Here is a 12,945-nt window from a genome sequence, read left to right as displayed (position 1 = left end):
GCCAGAGGACCCTCAAATGCACCTCTGCTGACACAACCTACAGAACTTGGTGCTGAAATAAGGCATAATTGATCCATCAAGGTACACATGCTCCTCTTGTCACATCACAGTGATAGGTCTGCCAACCTGCTCTCACTAATCCTTCCATCATTCAATACAACTACACTCAACATAGTGAATGCAGCTGGAGTGCATGCAGATAAATTCTGAATTTCAAATCTGTGGAACACAACACACTACAAACTAAGGCAGTCTTGGTTTTCTCTGGTCTACTTATTATAGCAATGCTGTTCCTAAACCACTCCCACTGGCTCTTGCCAGCCCCAGGGAACAGAGGTTAAAATTTAATTCAGAATTAATGTCACAAGGATTAAGGAATGTGAAAGGCGAGAGGCAGCAGATTCTGTCAGATTTTGCTACTCCTATATCTATGAAGAAGGGGATGCATTTTTATGGGGATACAAAAAACAAACAAACCAACACACACACAGAAACCCCAACACTACAGTGTCAGTTAGTAGCAAATCCTGATCGAATGTACTTTCTGACTCTATCCTGCTACAGACACCTCCGGCTCTTGTCAGGGACCAGCAGAAAATTACCAGACCATGTCCTGCATCTGGACAACAGCACAATGCAAAGTCCAGGCCCACTTCTGCTCCAGCTATGGCCCTGTCCTACATTCATAGGGCCTGGCAGAATGGTCTCTGCAGTATTATCTAGTCCAGTCTAATGGTAGGAGTCCTGCCACTTCCTCCTGTCAGGGAGATTCCCCAGTGCCCTCCCTACATACTCCCTCTCTCACACCTCTTGTCTTTTATTGCCCTAGATACCCCTGCTGGCTGCTCCAACCTCATAGTCATAATGGCTGACTGTTTACAAAAGAGGGAGGAGATCCTTTTGTTGGCTTGAGATAGCTGGAGAGTGTATTGCAGCATGAGTAACAGCAGCTTCTTCCTGCCTACCCACAGGGATTTCTTTACCATCATGGGTGCTGGCAATGTGCTCTGGCAGGAATGAGGACTAACAGGCACATATTTACCCTGTGAAAGATACACACTTCCCTTCCTCTGGAGCTGCTATATAGAAGCTTTAAAATAGACTTAATGGATTTCCCTACTGACTGGGTTGCAGGTGGGTATGGTTTGGAAGAAGCTGGGAAAGAGAGACAAAGTGTGTTTTGGGGGGGCTTAGTGCAATCTGCCCCACTCCCCAGTTCTAGTAGAGGCAGGCGCTGGCGCCGGCGTCAAAAAAAATCTAACAGACTTTAATACAACATCCATCACTCATTGAGATGCTCCCTATGCTACATATTTTGGTTTCCCCTCTTCATCCCATAGGCTGAGGATGATGGATAGCATTCCACCTCCTCAGAACAAAACTTTAGTGTCATAGGGAGATGGCTACAGGTCCTGTTGCCCATGGGCACGAATTCTCAGGACAGAACTCTGGGGGGGGTGGGGGGGAGAAGGGCTCCTAAGAGCTTAGTAGGAGCCAATAGCATCACTACATCTCCTACAGGCAGTTGCGCAGAGAAGACACTACTTTCCAAGTGCCGTTAACGGCGACACCTGGCGACGCAGATGGTAGGTTCCAGTCTCTAAGGCCCGCCCCCGGGCCCATGGGTGCACCAATCAGCAGGCGGAGTGCTGAATTATGCGGTCTGTGATTGGATGATTCTATTGTGACGCACACTCCTTCCCCCGGAACGGGCAGAGAGTGCGAAGTGGCTGTGGGGTTAGTTATTGGGGCTGTTCCCGCCAGTGAGAGCGGCGAGGGGTGGGCGGTACCGGGGGAGTGGGCTCATGCAGCGGGGCGGGGTGGCTACTCCTGAGGCCGCGGCTCGCTGCGGGCTGTCGCGTAGGCGGGGACTGGGCGGGTGCGGGCATGGGCAAGGGCAAGGCAGCTTTGGAAAGGGATCCACCTGTCAGCTCTGAGGCGGAGGTCCAGCTGCGCCCGGGGTGTGGGATCTTGGTGGAACAGGAACCCTAGGGAGCATCCATAGGCACCTCCCTGTGCTCTGCGTGCGAGGGACTTCCTGTGGGGTCTCCCTTGCAGGACTTTGCGGGGGGGGAAGAGATTACCTATACTTCAGGGACTGGCGCCCAATGTTTTCCTGCCACATGCTAGTGCTCCAGGGCTTAACATCCCATGAAAAGGGATCACTGTAATCATTGCACAGCTTGATACATCTCTCCAGCAGGAAAATCTTCCTACCATGCAGTCAGAAGTTTACTTAATTCCTTCCAGTTACCGCTATTTCTACCTGGTGGTACTAATTTATATAACCCCACCCCCGCCCCCCTTTAAGTTTACACCTTTCACATAGTTGGTTGTGTTTCTCATCTCTTTCCTGCCCTTGTTCAGCCACATGATGCATCATTTTTAAAACGTTTTCAGCATAATTGTTCATACAATTTTAATGGGAACTTCCTTACTTGCAGAACATAAAGAGCACACTTAAAGTCCTACATAAACTCTTCAGCCATAACATAGTAAAAATCATACATGTGCTGCTTGTTTGCAAATGAAATTGTTTAGAATTCAACTTACTTTTACCCTATATTTAAGTACCAGTGATGTGCTCAACATACAGTCCTTCCCCTGAAGAGCTAGTCAACTAAAGTGTGGGGAATCACGCTTTATTCTCTTTTAAAATTTTAATTAAGCATTTTTAAAAGTCTATACTGATTTTCTGGCTATAGAAACAATTACAAGTAGACTAGTGATGAAATATGATTTGACATGTATACATGACTCTTCTTTCCCTCCCATTCTGCTTAATTGTGAATTGCCTATTGCGTTCTGTAATTTTTAACTTTCTATCTAGGTGTCAGCTTCAGTTTAATTTAAACTAGGATGGTAATTAAGACTGATATTTTATTCTTGTTTATGTACAGTTTTGGGACCCTTTAAAGACAAGATTTCTTATCATTCTAGTTTCAGCTGGAATGTAACCTTATCTATCGGGGACTCAAGTAATCAGTTTCTGGACTGAAGGTAAAGGCTGCCAGTCACTTAATCAGCTGTTACAGTTCCAGCTCTGTCAAACTGAGGTGTTTCCAGCTGTGGTGATTATTCAAAGAGTTTTTTTATATTAAAAAAATAAGTAGGGGAATTATGGTAGGGATTAGATTAAGGAGTCAGAAGAGAGCCCCCTTAACTTCCGTAATGTCTGTGCATGAGCAGAACCTGAGGTACCTTCCCTGCATGTGCCAGCTATGTCACTTTGATGTTCCTTTGAAACACTGGCATATCAGAGGAGAGCTACTGCTTTCCATTGGAAACAACATGGAAGTTAAATTGTGCTGGATTAAAATGGGTTAGAGTCAGAAGAATTAGTATAAACATATTGTGTGGTCAGGGTGGTTAAAAAAATCCATTTTAAAATGGATTTTTTGTTCAAAAGTTGGATTTTATTTAAGTTACAGGTTTGTTTTTAAAAATAAATTTAAATAAAATTAAATTTGAAATTGACAGCCTGTGTTAAGGCCTACGCTTACTACAGTCTACTAAATAATATTAAGCAGTATATATCTGCTGCCAAGTTTTAAAGAAAGTTAAACCACTGAACTGGTAGAAGTCACCAGCTAAGCATCTGGAACAAGATCTTGCTGAAGTGCTAAATTAGCTTCTGACAGCAGTAGCCTCTTCTGCAGGTACAGACAGAGTATTTTTTTCACTTAAGTAGTTCTGGTCAATGACTAGTTCATTCAAAGTTAAGAAATCAAATGGGAGTTGGAGGGGAAAAAAGGCAAGAAAGTTTGTTTTCCTCTGAAAAAGACTAGGTGTGAAGATGAGATCTACTAGTCTAAAATCTTGAACAATCACTTAAATTCACAACTGAGATATATTTTCTTTATTTAATAAATCAGTTTTAAGTGCAAGATATATTTTTGTATCCAGGACGTTTAAGGTAGTTTTATTTAGTAAGACAATTGTTGTTTGTGTATTTAACAGAATTTGCATTTACATCCAAAGAGAGCTTGACGGGGGGGGGGGGGGGGGGAAGTCACAAGTAAAAAAAAGTGTGTATATAGACACATTTTCTAACAATGTAAAAATTAAGAATCTGAATAACAGTTATATAATTGCTTGTGTATGTATATATATATATATGTAGAGTATCTTCCTGCTTAGCAAAAAAATAAATAAATAAAATAAAAAGCTCCACATTTAGTGTAAAGGCTGTATTTAGTTGCAAATCAATATTCTTTGTTACCAATCAACCTCTCTTTCAAAAAATAACAAAGGTACAAATGAAAAGAAAATTAATCTTGGTTTTCTGCTTGGTGAATTCAAGTCATAATTAAAAATCAGCAATTTAAATTATTTTGATTTAAATCAATCCACTGTGTGTGGTTCTGTATTCTCTTAAAATTACTTCAATTACAGATTTCTTCAGTTCACATGTCAAAAAGTTACTTTTTCTAACTGCCAATGCTACAGACTCAATGTGGGAGAATACAGAACAAAAACCCACAGCTTGTTTTTAAATCTTGTATATAATAACCAGTAACAGTTTCCACAATTAATTAATTCCACAATTAGCTGACAATTTTCCTGCTATATGAGACAAAATAAAATGGTTTGCTCATTCATAGTTATAGTAGCTTTCTAGTGCCTACTGTAGTCAGTTTCCTTTTATTAGTAAAGTAAATTAAGTATGACTTAAAAGCAGGGAACAGATGCCTTGAATAAGGCCCATCTCTGCATAATCATGTTGAGGTTTTCAAATGCACTAACTCTGGCCTAACTCTGCTTCCACTGTAATCAATGGCAAAACTGGTTGACTTTGGTAGGAGCAGGGTTAGGCCAGAGTTAGTGCTTTTGAAAAAAAAAAAAAAAGAAAATTTAAACCTTAACTCTGATTGGCATCTCTTGTAAGTTTGAACTTCATTGTGTTTCTTAATTTATTTTTTGTATGTTTGCACTTGAAACTGTGAACAGTCCTCCTGTTACAGGTGAAAAAAGGAAAGTTGGTAGGTAGGTAAAGACCAAAACAGAGGGCCACATTGTGCCCTGATGATCCACAAGTGACTGGGGACTTTTCTGTACATGAGTCTTCCCCTATTTATCAGCATCTTCTATGGTACCTTCCCTTTGGAAACTTTGGAGAGCCCTGGAGGATTGTGGATCCATTTATGGGATAGCAGGATGTTAGGCTGGCTCCTCTATTCCAAGCCTGCAGAGTAATACAATATAAGCAGTTTGGGAGATCTGCACAGAAACTAGTATAGTTGTAAAACCTGCCCTCCCTCCCTCAATGTAAGATGTCAAAGAAAATTTCATGGGGAAACTCTCATGAAGTCTTTTGGCTACTATATAGGTTTGAGATTTGGACCAATATTTTTAAGGGTGGTCAAACAAGCATTCTACAGAGAAATCATACACATCCAGATTCCCACACTCTAGTCTGTTTCCAAAGTTTGGAACTCCAATTCTCAGATTTTTGACACTCTGAGGCATTTGCAGTTGGGAAAGAATATCTCCCCTTCATTCCTTTCCAACTGTCACGACCTCAACTCCATCTAGAACATCTTCAGTCAGTTCCTTTCTGACTGGTTAGTGAAGGTACTCCCTGCAGGAGATGCTTACTTGATTGCTATCGCTGTACCAGCTCTTTCTAGGATGCAGCCTTCCTTTAGGAAGCTCCATCATATCCATCTTTAGTTATGCAAAGTACTTGACCTCTCCGCTTCAGTTTCCCCTTCTTTAAAATGAGGACAATTACATGGAGCCTTTTGTTTCAGATTTTAGTGGCAAACGCTTTTGAAGCCTTTTTTCCACTTCTGAAGTAAGTCTGGGATTTGAAGCAGCTATTCCAAAGTTTGTCGGCCTTTGGAAGTTTAGAACAATTGTCTCCTACAAGCGTTCTACCTGTGGTGGTTTAGTATAGTGACCATGTCCTGAGCAAACTTGTTGGTCTGTCAGGACTGAGAACAATTGCCTTGCCCAAGTGGTTGTTGGGTTAGGCTTGCATTGCTAGGCTTTTAATATTTGTCCTCTTTTCAGGGGTTCATCTGTGTGGACAGAGTCCCTCAGTCTGTGCCTCACCACATAGCACTTGAGTAGCCCCAGGCAATTCTGATGGTAGATGACTAGCCCTTGGGCAGTGGTTTTCAGACTGCAGGTTGTTACTCAGTACTGGGTCACAGAATGTAAGGCACTGGGCATTAAAAGTCCTATCAGTGGTGCTGCTCGGCTAAGGCACACTAGTCCCTATCTGTTCTCACACCGCGCTGTGCCCCAGAAGCGGCCAGCAGCAGGTCTAGCTCCTAAGCGAGGGGTCATGGGGCTCCGTGCGCTGCCCCGCCCCGAGCACTGTCTCCGCACTCCCATTGGCCGGGAACCATTGCTTCCAGGGCACAGTGCGGTCTGCGGTGCCAGAACAGGCAGGAAACCTGCCTTTGTACCCCTGCTGCACCACTGACTGGGAGCTGCCAGAGGTAAGCCCGCGCCCCATCCGCATGCCCCAATCCCCTTCCCCAGCCCTGAGCCCCACCCCAATCCAGTGCCCCTTCCTTCATCCCAAACCCATCATCCTCAGCCCCACCCCAGAACCTGCACCCCCAGCCCAGAGCCCTGATCCCCTCCTGCACCCCACCCCCACTCCATTACTGAGCCCCCCCCAAACCTGGAACCCCCTCCTGCATCCCAAACCCTTCATCCCCAGCCCCACCCTCACCCCAGAGCCTGTAACCCCAGCCCAGAGCCCTGACCCCCTCCTGGACCCCAATCCCCTGCCCCAGTCCTGAGCCCTACTCCAAACCCCTCATCCCCAGCCCAGAGCCTATACACCCAGCACAGAACCAAACTTGTAATCTCATTTCAAAAACCAAAACTATAAACACATACCACCAAGCTAGCTTGACAAAAATCTATTTTCCATAAACCTATATTGATTGGTATTAGTTATATAACCCTCTTAATTCTTGATCAATCAAGTTCTTTACCAGCTCCATTATCTTGGCTGGGATTGATGTTAAACTGACAAGTTTATACTTATCCAGGCCATCCTGTTTACCTTTTAACTACTGAGATAGCAGCAGCTCTCTTCCAGTCTTCTAGAACTTCCCCAGTACTCCAACGCTTATTGGGGGGAAAAACAAAACAAAACCAACATTAATTGTCCAGTGAGTTCACCATCTGACTCTTTTAATATTCTTGGATGCAAGTTATCCAGACCTACTGATTTAAAAGTGTCTAACTTAAGTAGCTGCTGTTTAACATCCTCCTGAGATACTAGTGGAATGGAAATAGTGTTCTTATGATATGACTGTGTTGTATTTCCACCACCACCACCAATAGAGAACAGAAATACTTATTGATCATTTTATTGTTTCTATCTATATTATTAGGATTCCTTTTGTTCCATGTATTAAACGCCTTATTGTCCTTAACTCTGCTGGCCATAGACTACTCCTTGTGTCCCTTTGCTTCCCTTATCAATTTTCTTTAAGTCCTAGTTTCTGATTAACATTAATTACTATCAACATCCATTTTAGTCCATTTATGTTATGTTATTTTTTAGAGGGGAAGTAAAGGCAGCTATAAACCAGGTTGTGTTTTTAAACCATCACAGCCTTCTTCTTTGACTGTAGGTTTATAGCTTTTGGGACATCTAGTAAAGTGTGCTTAAACAATTCCCAGTCATATTTTTCTGATTAAATTATTCTGGCAGATAATTGTTTTCAGCTTCGTGAAATTGGCTCTTTTAAAGCACCAAAAAAAAATTATTATATATATATATCTATCTATCTCATATTGTTCTGGACTTTATTGTGTTTGCACAATAAATATGATCAAGTCATGATCACTTGTGCCTAAGTTATCATTAATTTTTAGCTCTGATTCTTTATCTGTCAAGACGAGATCTAATATTGAATATCCCATGTTGGATGCAATACTTTTTGAGTTGATGTAATATTTAGAAATTCTAAGCATGTGTTAGTACTGGCACAATTAGACCTCCAGCATGTGTCACTCAAACTGGAGTCCCCCATGATCAAACAGCTTTTTCCCCCCTACACATTATAGTTCAGCTCTTTACATACCTTACTTGTCACCCTGTTTCCTACGGTGATTTGGTGGTCTGTAACAGACACCAGCTAATACACCATCTAGTGCTTTATTGATTAGCACATTGATCCATAAGTATTCCTGGAAACAACTCCAGTTCTGGCCAGAGTTAAGGCATATTCTTCTATGCGTGGCAGAACCTGTATCAACCATTGTGCTGTTTTATCCACTCGGATGTGGAGTTTTTGTTGCACAAAGGATATATGTGGTATTCCTGTGCGGTATTCTTCCAGTAGAAGGCAGCTGTGACTCTGCCACTTATCAAATTGAGAGGTTTTCTAGGCAGCTGCTCAGGTTGCTGGGTAAGTCTACACTAATAGAGGATATATTCCTGTAACTTGAGATAGGATGTCTCTGTGTAAATATCTGCCAAAGTCTCTAATAGAAGAGGTCAGAACAAACTGAATGAAAATAATCCATAAAATCCAGTCAAGTAGGGTTTCTTTATTTGTGGACACTTGGATCAATCTGCGATTCTGTTACAGAGGTTGGTTTACAAATGGGGCATCTCCCTGCATCAGAAGGTGAGAGTTTCTTTTTCACAGGCAGATTTCTGGCAGTTTCAGGGGGAGGTTTCTTGCCCCTTTTATTTCTAACACAGTTGCCATGTTTTATGTAAACCCACTTTTATACTCTGCTGAATATGTGTCACCTCTCTGTGGTTTCCTTATAGATCTGGTCTATTTTAGAGAGAAAAAAACAAAACAAAAAACTTTTAACCACTATATGGGCTAGTTAAAGATGGTACATTGTCTCTGTACCTATAGTAAAATGTTCTTTTGGCCATTTTGATGCCAGAAGCATCAGTCTTGAGACCTTTGTCATTTAGAAGGAAATCTTTTTAAATTTTTATATAAAGGGATTGTTTTGATTGTTGGTGACATCAATTAACCTACAGACGCTACTAATTAGGTTGTTCATTCATTATTTGCGGTCATTGAATTTGTAAAAGATTAGGAAACATAGGTTAAAATCTTCAACACCTCTTTCTGCTCTTTGTTAGGTAAGCAGTCTATATTGGTGTAACAAGGCTCCAGCTAGGGAAATGTTCTTGGGCAGGCACAGTGGAGATAGTTGTAAAGCTGTCTTCCAAGAACCCTGGTGTAAGGGGTATGCTAGGATGGGAGGGATGCATCAGCAGTGGGCCACAATACTGCAGATATTCTGGGCAGAACTTTGACCCTAGGATCATCTCGGAGGGTACTAAGAGGTGTCTTAGAGCCACCTTAGCCCCCTTACTTCTGGCTGCAAGTTTTGTGTTGCACCTTGAAGAGAGGTAGCACAGAATCTCAGCTATAATGGGTTTAGCTGGCTATACTAGAGTTTATTAAAAATAAAAAAAACAAACCTGTTCACAGAATGGGCAAATGACATAAAGGACTTGAAAAACTTTCATATTCTCACACTTTTCTGAGAGCCTCTCTTCTCTCTCCTACTTTGCGAGACAGAAGTAAAAGTGGGGTAATGATGGTAAATGTAACCAAAGGTAATCTTTTCAAAAATATTGTACAATTTCATTTTTCTGTTTTGCTTTGTCACAGACCAAAATGGGTGATGTTGAAAAAGGCAAGAAGCTCTTTGTTCAGAAATGCTCTCAGTGCCACACAGTTGAAAAAGGGGGGCCGCACAAGACTGGACCAAATCTTTGGGGTCTGTTTGGTCGCAAAACAGGACAAGCTGCAGGATTCTCTTACTCATATTCAAACAAGAACAAAGGTAAAAACAAAAAGGTGACATGGGGTGGGGTGCAGGACTGGAAGCATAAAGAAGAAAAATTAATTCCATTCTTGCTATATCTTAAAAATATTTACAAAACTACCCTCATAGCTGTTAAATGACAGTATTGCAAGATGAACCTGAGCCACATCTTCAGAAGCAAAGTGCTTTTTAACTGAAATTTTAGTATCCTTTTCCAGCACATCTCAGTTTTTTTATATCTGGCTATTTACATCCTTTCCAGGATTTTACATTAAAACCTGCCCTCTGACAGTGCCTATTTCTTGGCGTGATGCTGGTCCTTTAGTCTGATCTTGCTTCAGTTGGTCACTGCTCTCTACTGGCATTGCATTGGTGTATAGTCTCTTCACTTATTGGCACTGGACTAATTTTAGCCCTCTGATTATTATATGCTGACATGTCCATGTGTACTGTTTTAATACAGATGATCTTGAAAGTAAAGGTGTGTTTAAAAGTACTGTTACATAAATGAACACCATTGTATCTAATTTGGGTCAAGGTATTAATTGCAAATATTATTCTTAGTTTAAGTTCTTTGATTCTTCAGTTTTACTGGGATCCCACCGGGGGAGGGATTCAGTCTTATACTGGGATCTTAATTATAGAGATCTTTTCCTACAAAGAAATCATGTATTTCAGTGTTAGTGTCTGTTTTGAAAGTGCTCATGTGAGCTAATAGTGCAAGGGATTACTACAATAAAGTACATTTAGACATCCTGATGATGGCTTACGACTAGGACATAATACGTCAACCATATTAGTCAATTTATCTCCTGAACACAGAGGTCAGACATAAGTGGTGCTGCTATTACTAATCTTTCTGTAGCCTTCAGTACTGTTGACCATAATCTGTCATTGATATGCCCGTGAGAATTAAAGGTGGAAGCTAACACTGAAGCTGTTTCATCTTGTGAGTGGTTCCATTCCCTGCTCTAGCACTCATTGGCATTAGACCAAGGCACTACAGGGGTTCACCTCTAGCACTCCTGTTGATGATATCTTTGAGCCTGTTTCAGTACAACTTATCACATCTAGTCCAGACCCCGCTGAGGTAACAAAAGTCCAAAACAAGAGTTCACACAAACAAAAGGTTCTTCCACCCTGCTTAGGCTTCTCATCAGCCCAGCCTCCATGCTCACTTTCCAGCCCCTTTCATCTACCTTTAAGTCTTTCTGATACCTTCCCTGGAGTCCTTTCATGGTCTCAAAGCCTTCCTCAAGAACCTACCTTACTCCATGTAGGTCCTCCTCTAGGAGTTTTCTCAGCCCTTATGAGGCCTGGTTTCAGGATGTCGCCTGACCCCATTTAATCCTGCCTCTTCTGGTTAAAATGGAGGTAATTATGGCCCAGGAGAGCTGACTGAATAAGGCTGGCTGCCCCAGGCTTCCTGGCCTTTAAAGGGGTGAGCCACCCTGTTACACACCTGTTCCTGTTAGAGAAATTCCAGAGAGTAGCATTGAAACTGCTGTTTCTTTCTGAAGGTTCTCTATTGCCACCCTTCATGTTCAACATTTATGAACCTACTGTGGGGGGAAATAGTGTGAGCTAGAGTGTCAGTATGCAGATAATCAGCTCTACATCTTTTTAACAGAATTACAGGTTGCTTTCCCTGTGCTCTGTCAATATCTAGGAGAGACAGACAATAACTAAAGCTAACTGTTTACATATCTGGAGAAGATGGAAGTGCTGCTGACTTGGCAGAGGGAAATGCTTTAAAGAGCTGCCAAAATTTAAAACCATTGTGTGTAATCAACAGTTTCTGTGAACACTTTTGCCAATAAATGGACAATCTCAGGATTAAAAAGAGAGCTTGCTCAACCCTAAGTAAAGATCACATTGATTTAAAACACAAATCTGAATACATTACTGGAAAGCATTGTCTCTACTGGCACTTGAATTATGAAGATATTTGTATAGATTAAAAGTAGCAAACATTATTCAAAATTGTTCAGTTTAGCTGAACTGGCTTTAAACATTAATCTTTCCAAGATGCTAAATATAATCTGGATTATTAAAATGAGTCAAAAGTAAATACAGTATGTACCAGTTGTGTGTTTAATGTGAAATGTGTTCAAGCAATAATGAAAACTGGATTTAATTTATCATTAATTCTCATTCTTTTTTCCTCCTTTGGAATTTAGAACATAAACTGAGTAGCTTACTTTCAGAGCTGCATACCCTAGATTTTGAGATCTTGAATATTCTTGATATACTTAGCTATCTGTGGAGTCAAGTGGTATGACATTAATAAAATGTAAGCAATTCTTCATTATTGTTTAAACTTTCCAGGTGTTGTCTGGAATGAAAATACACTGATGGAGTATTTGGAGAACCCTAAGAAATATATTCCTGGAACTAAAATGATTTTTGCTGGCATTAAAAAGAAGAATGAGAGAGCAGATGTTATTGCATACTTGAAAAAGGCAACATCTTCATGAAGTGTTCTTACAACTACCGTGATGTCAGAAAGTGTTTCAAAATTTGAATCTCTCTTTTATCAGTATTCATGTTTCAGTAGTCTGTTAATATTTGTTTATTAGGTACTGGTCTTAGCATCTGAAAATATGAGTCTTTATTTGATTTTTGCTAAGCCTACTACCAAAACAAATTAAGGGTGAGCACTATGTAAACTATTTCTATGATGGTAAAGGTGGGTATGGCTCCATACAGATATTTCAAAAGAAAAATACTGTTCCCTTTTCCAAGGAGCTTCCAACTGAAGGGTCCAGTCCTGGAATTATATATACATAACTGGAATTATACATACATATAACTTTACATTGAAATCAATGTGACTGTTCAAGTTAGTACAGTTACTCACACGTGTAAGTGGTTGTAGCAATGGACCCTAATACTTCTTCCTTGAAGATTTTACTTAGGCAAAATTCTCAACAAAATCAGTGGGGGCTCAGCATTTTGCAGGATTCAGCCCTAATTTAAAAGAGCAAGGGTTGACAAACAATGGAACTGTACTACGGAGAAAAAGCCAGTCAGCTTTGTATCAAGATGTTAGTATAAAAGTGAAGCTCAAGGGATTGGAACAGCTACAGTTTGATCTGTAAATAATTTCAAAACTTTAGCTCACTCCTTGTATTAGCGTTTCTTTATGTGTTAAAAGGACAAACT

At 40.9% G+C, this 12,945-nt stretch overlaps 1 protein-coding gene across 1 annotated transcript; it reads left to right on the top strand.

Annotated features, from left to right (window-relative positions):
• Positions 1-1,722: 1,722 nt before the first annotated feature.
• LOC144272296 (cytochrome c iso-1/iso-2) lies at positions 1,723-12,352 on the top strand. Its single transcript, XM_077830270.1, has 4 exons — positions 1,723-1,737; positions 2,941-3,000; positions 9,624-9,798; positions 12,109-12,352. The coding sequence occupies exons 3-4, from the start codon at positions 9,630-9,632 to the stop codon at positions 12,255-12,257; spliced, it is 318 nt and encodes a 105-aa protein (XP_077686396.1). The 5' UTR covers positions 1,723-1,737; positions 2,941-3,000; positions 9,624-9,629; the 3' UTR covers positions 12,258-12,352.
• The last annotated feature ends 593 nt before the right edge of the window (positions 12,353-12,945 follow it).

Source organism: Eretmochelys imbricata, chromosome 11 (assembly GCF_965152235.1).
Source record: "Eretmochelys imbricata isolate rEreImb1 chromosome 11, rEreImb1.hap1, whole genome shotgun sequence".
Taxonomy (NCBI): Eukaryota; Metazoa; Chordata; order Testudines; family Cheloniidae; genus Eretmochelys; species Eretmochelys imbricata.
This window is presented reverse-complemented; position numbering and strand designations above follow the sequence as displayed.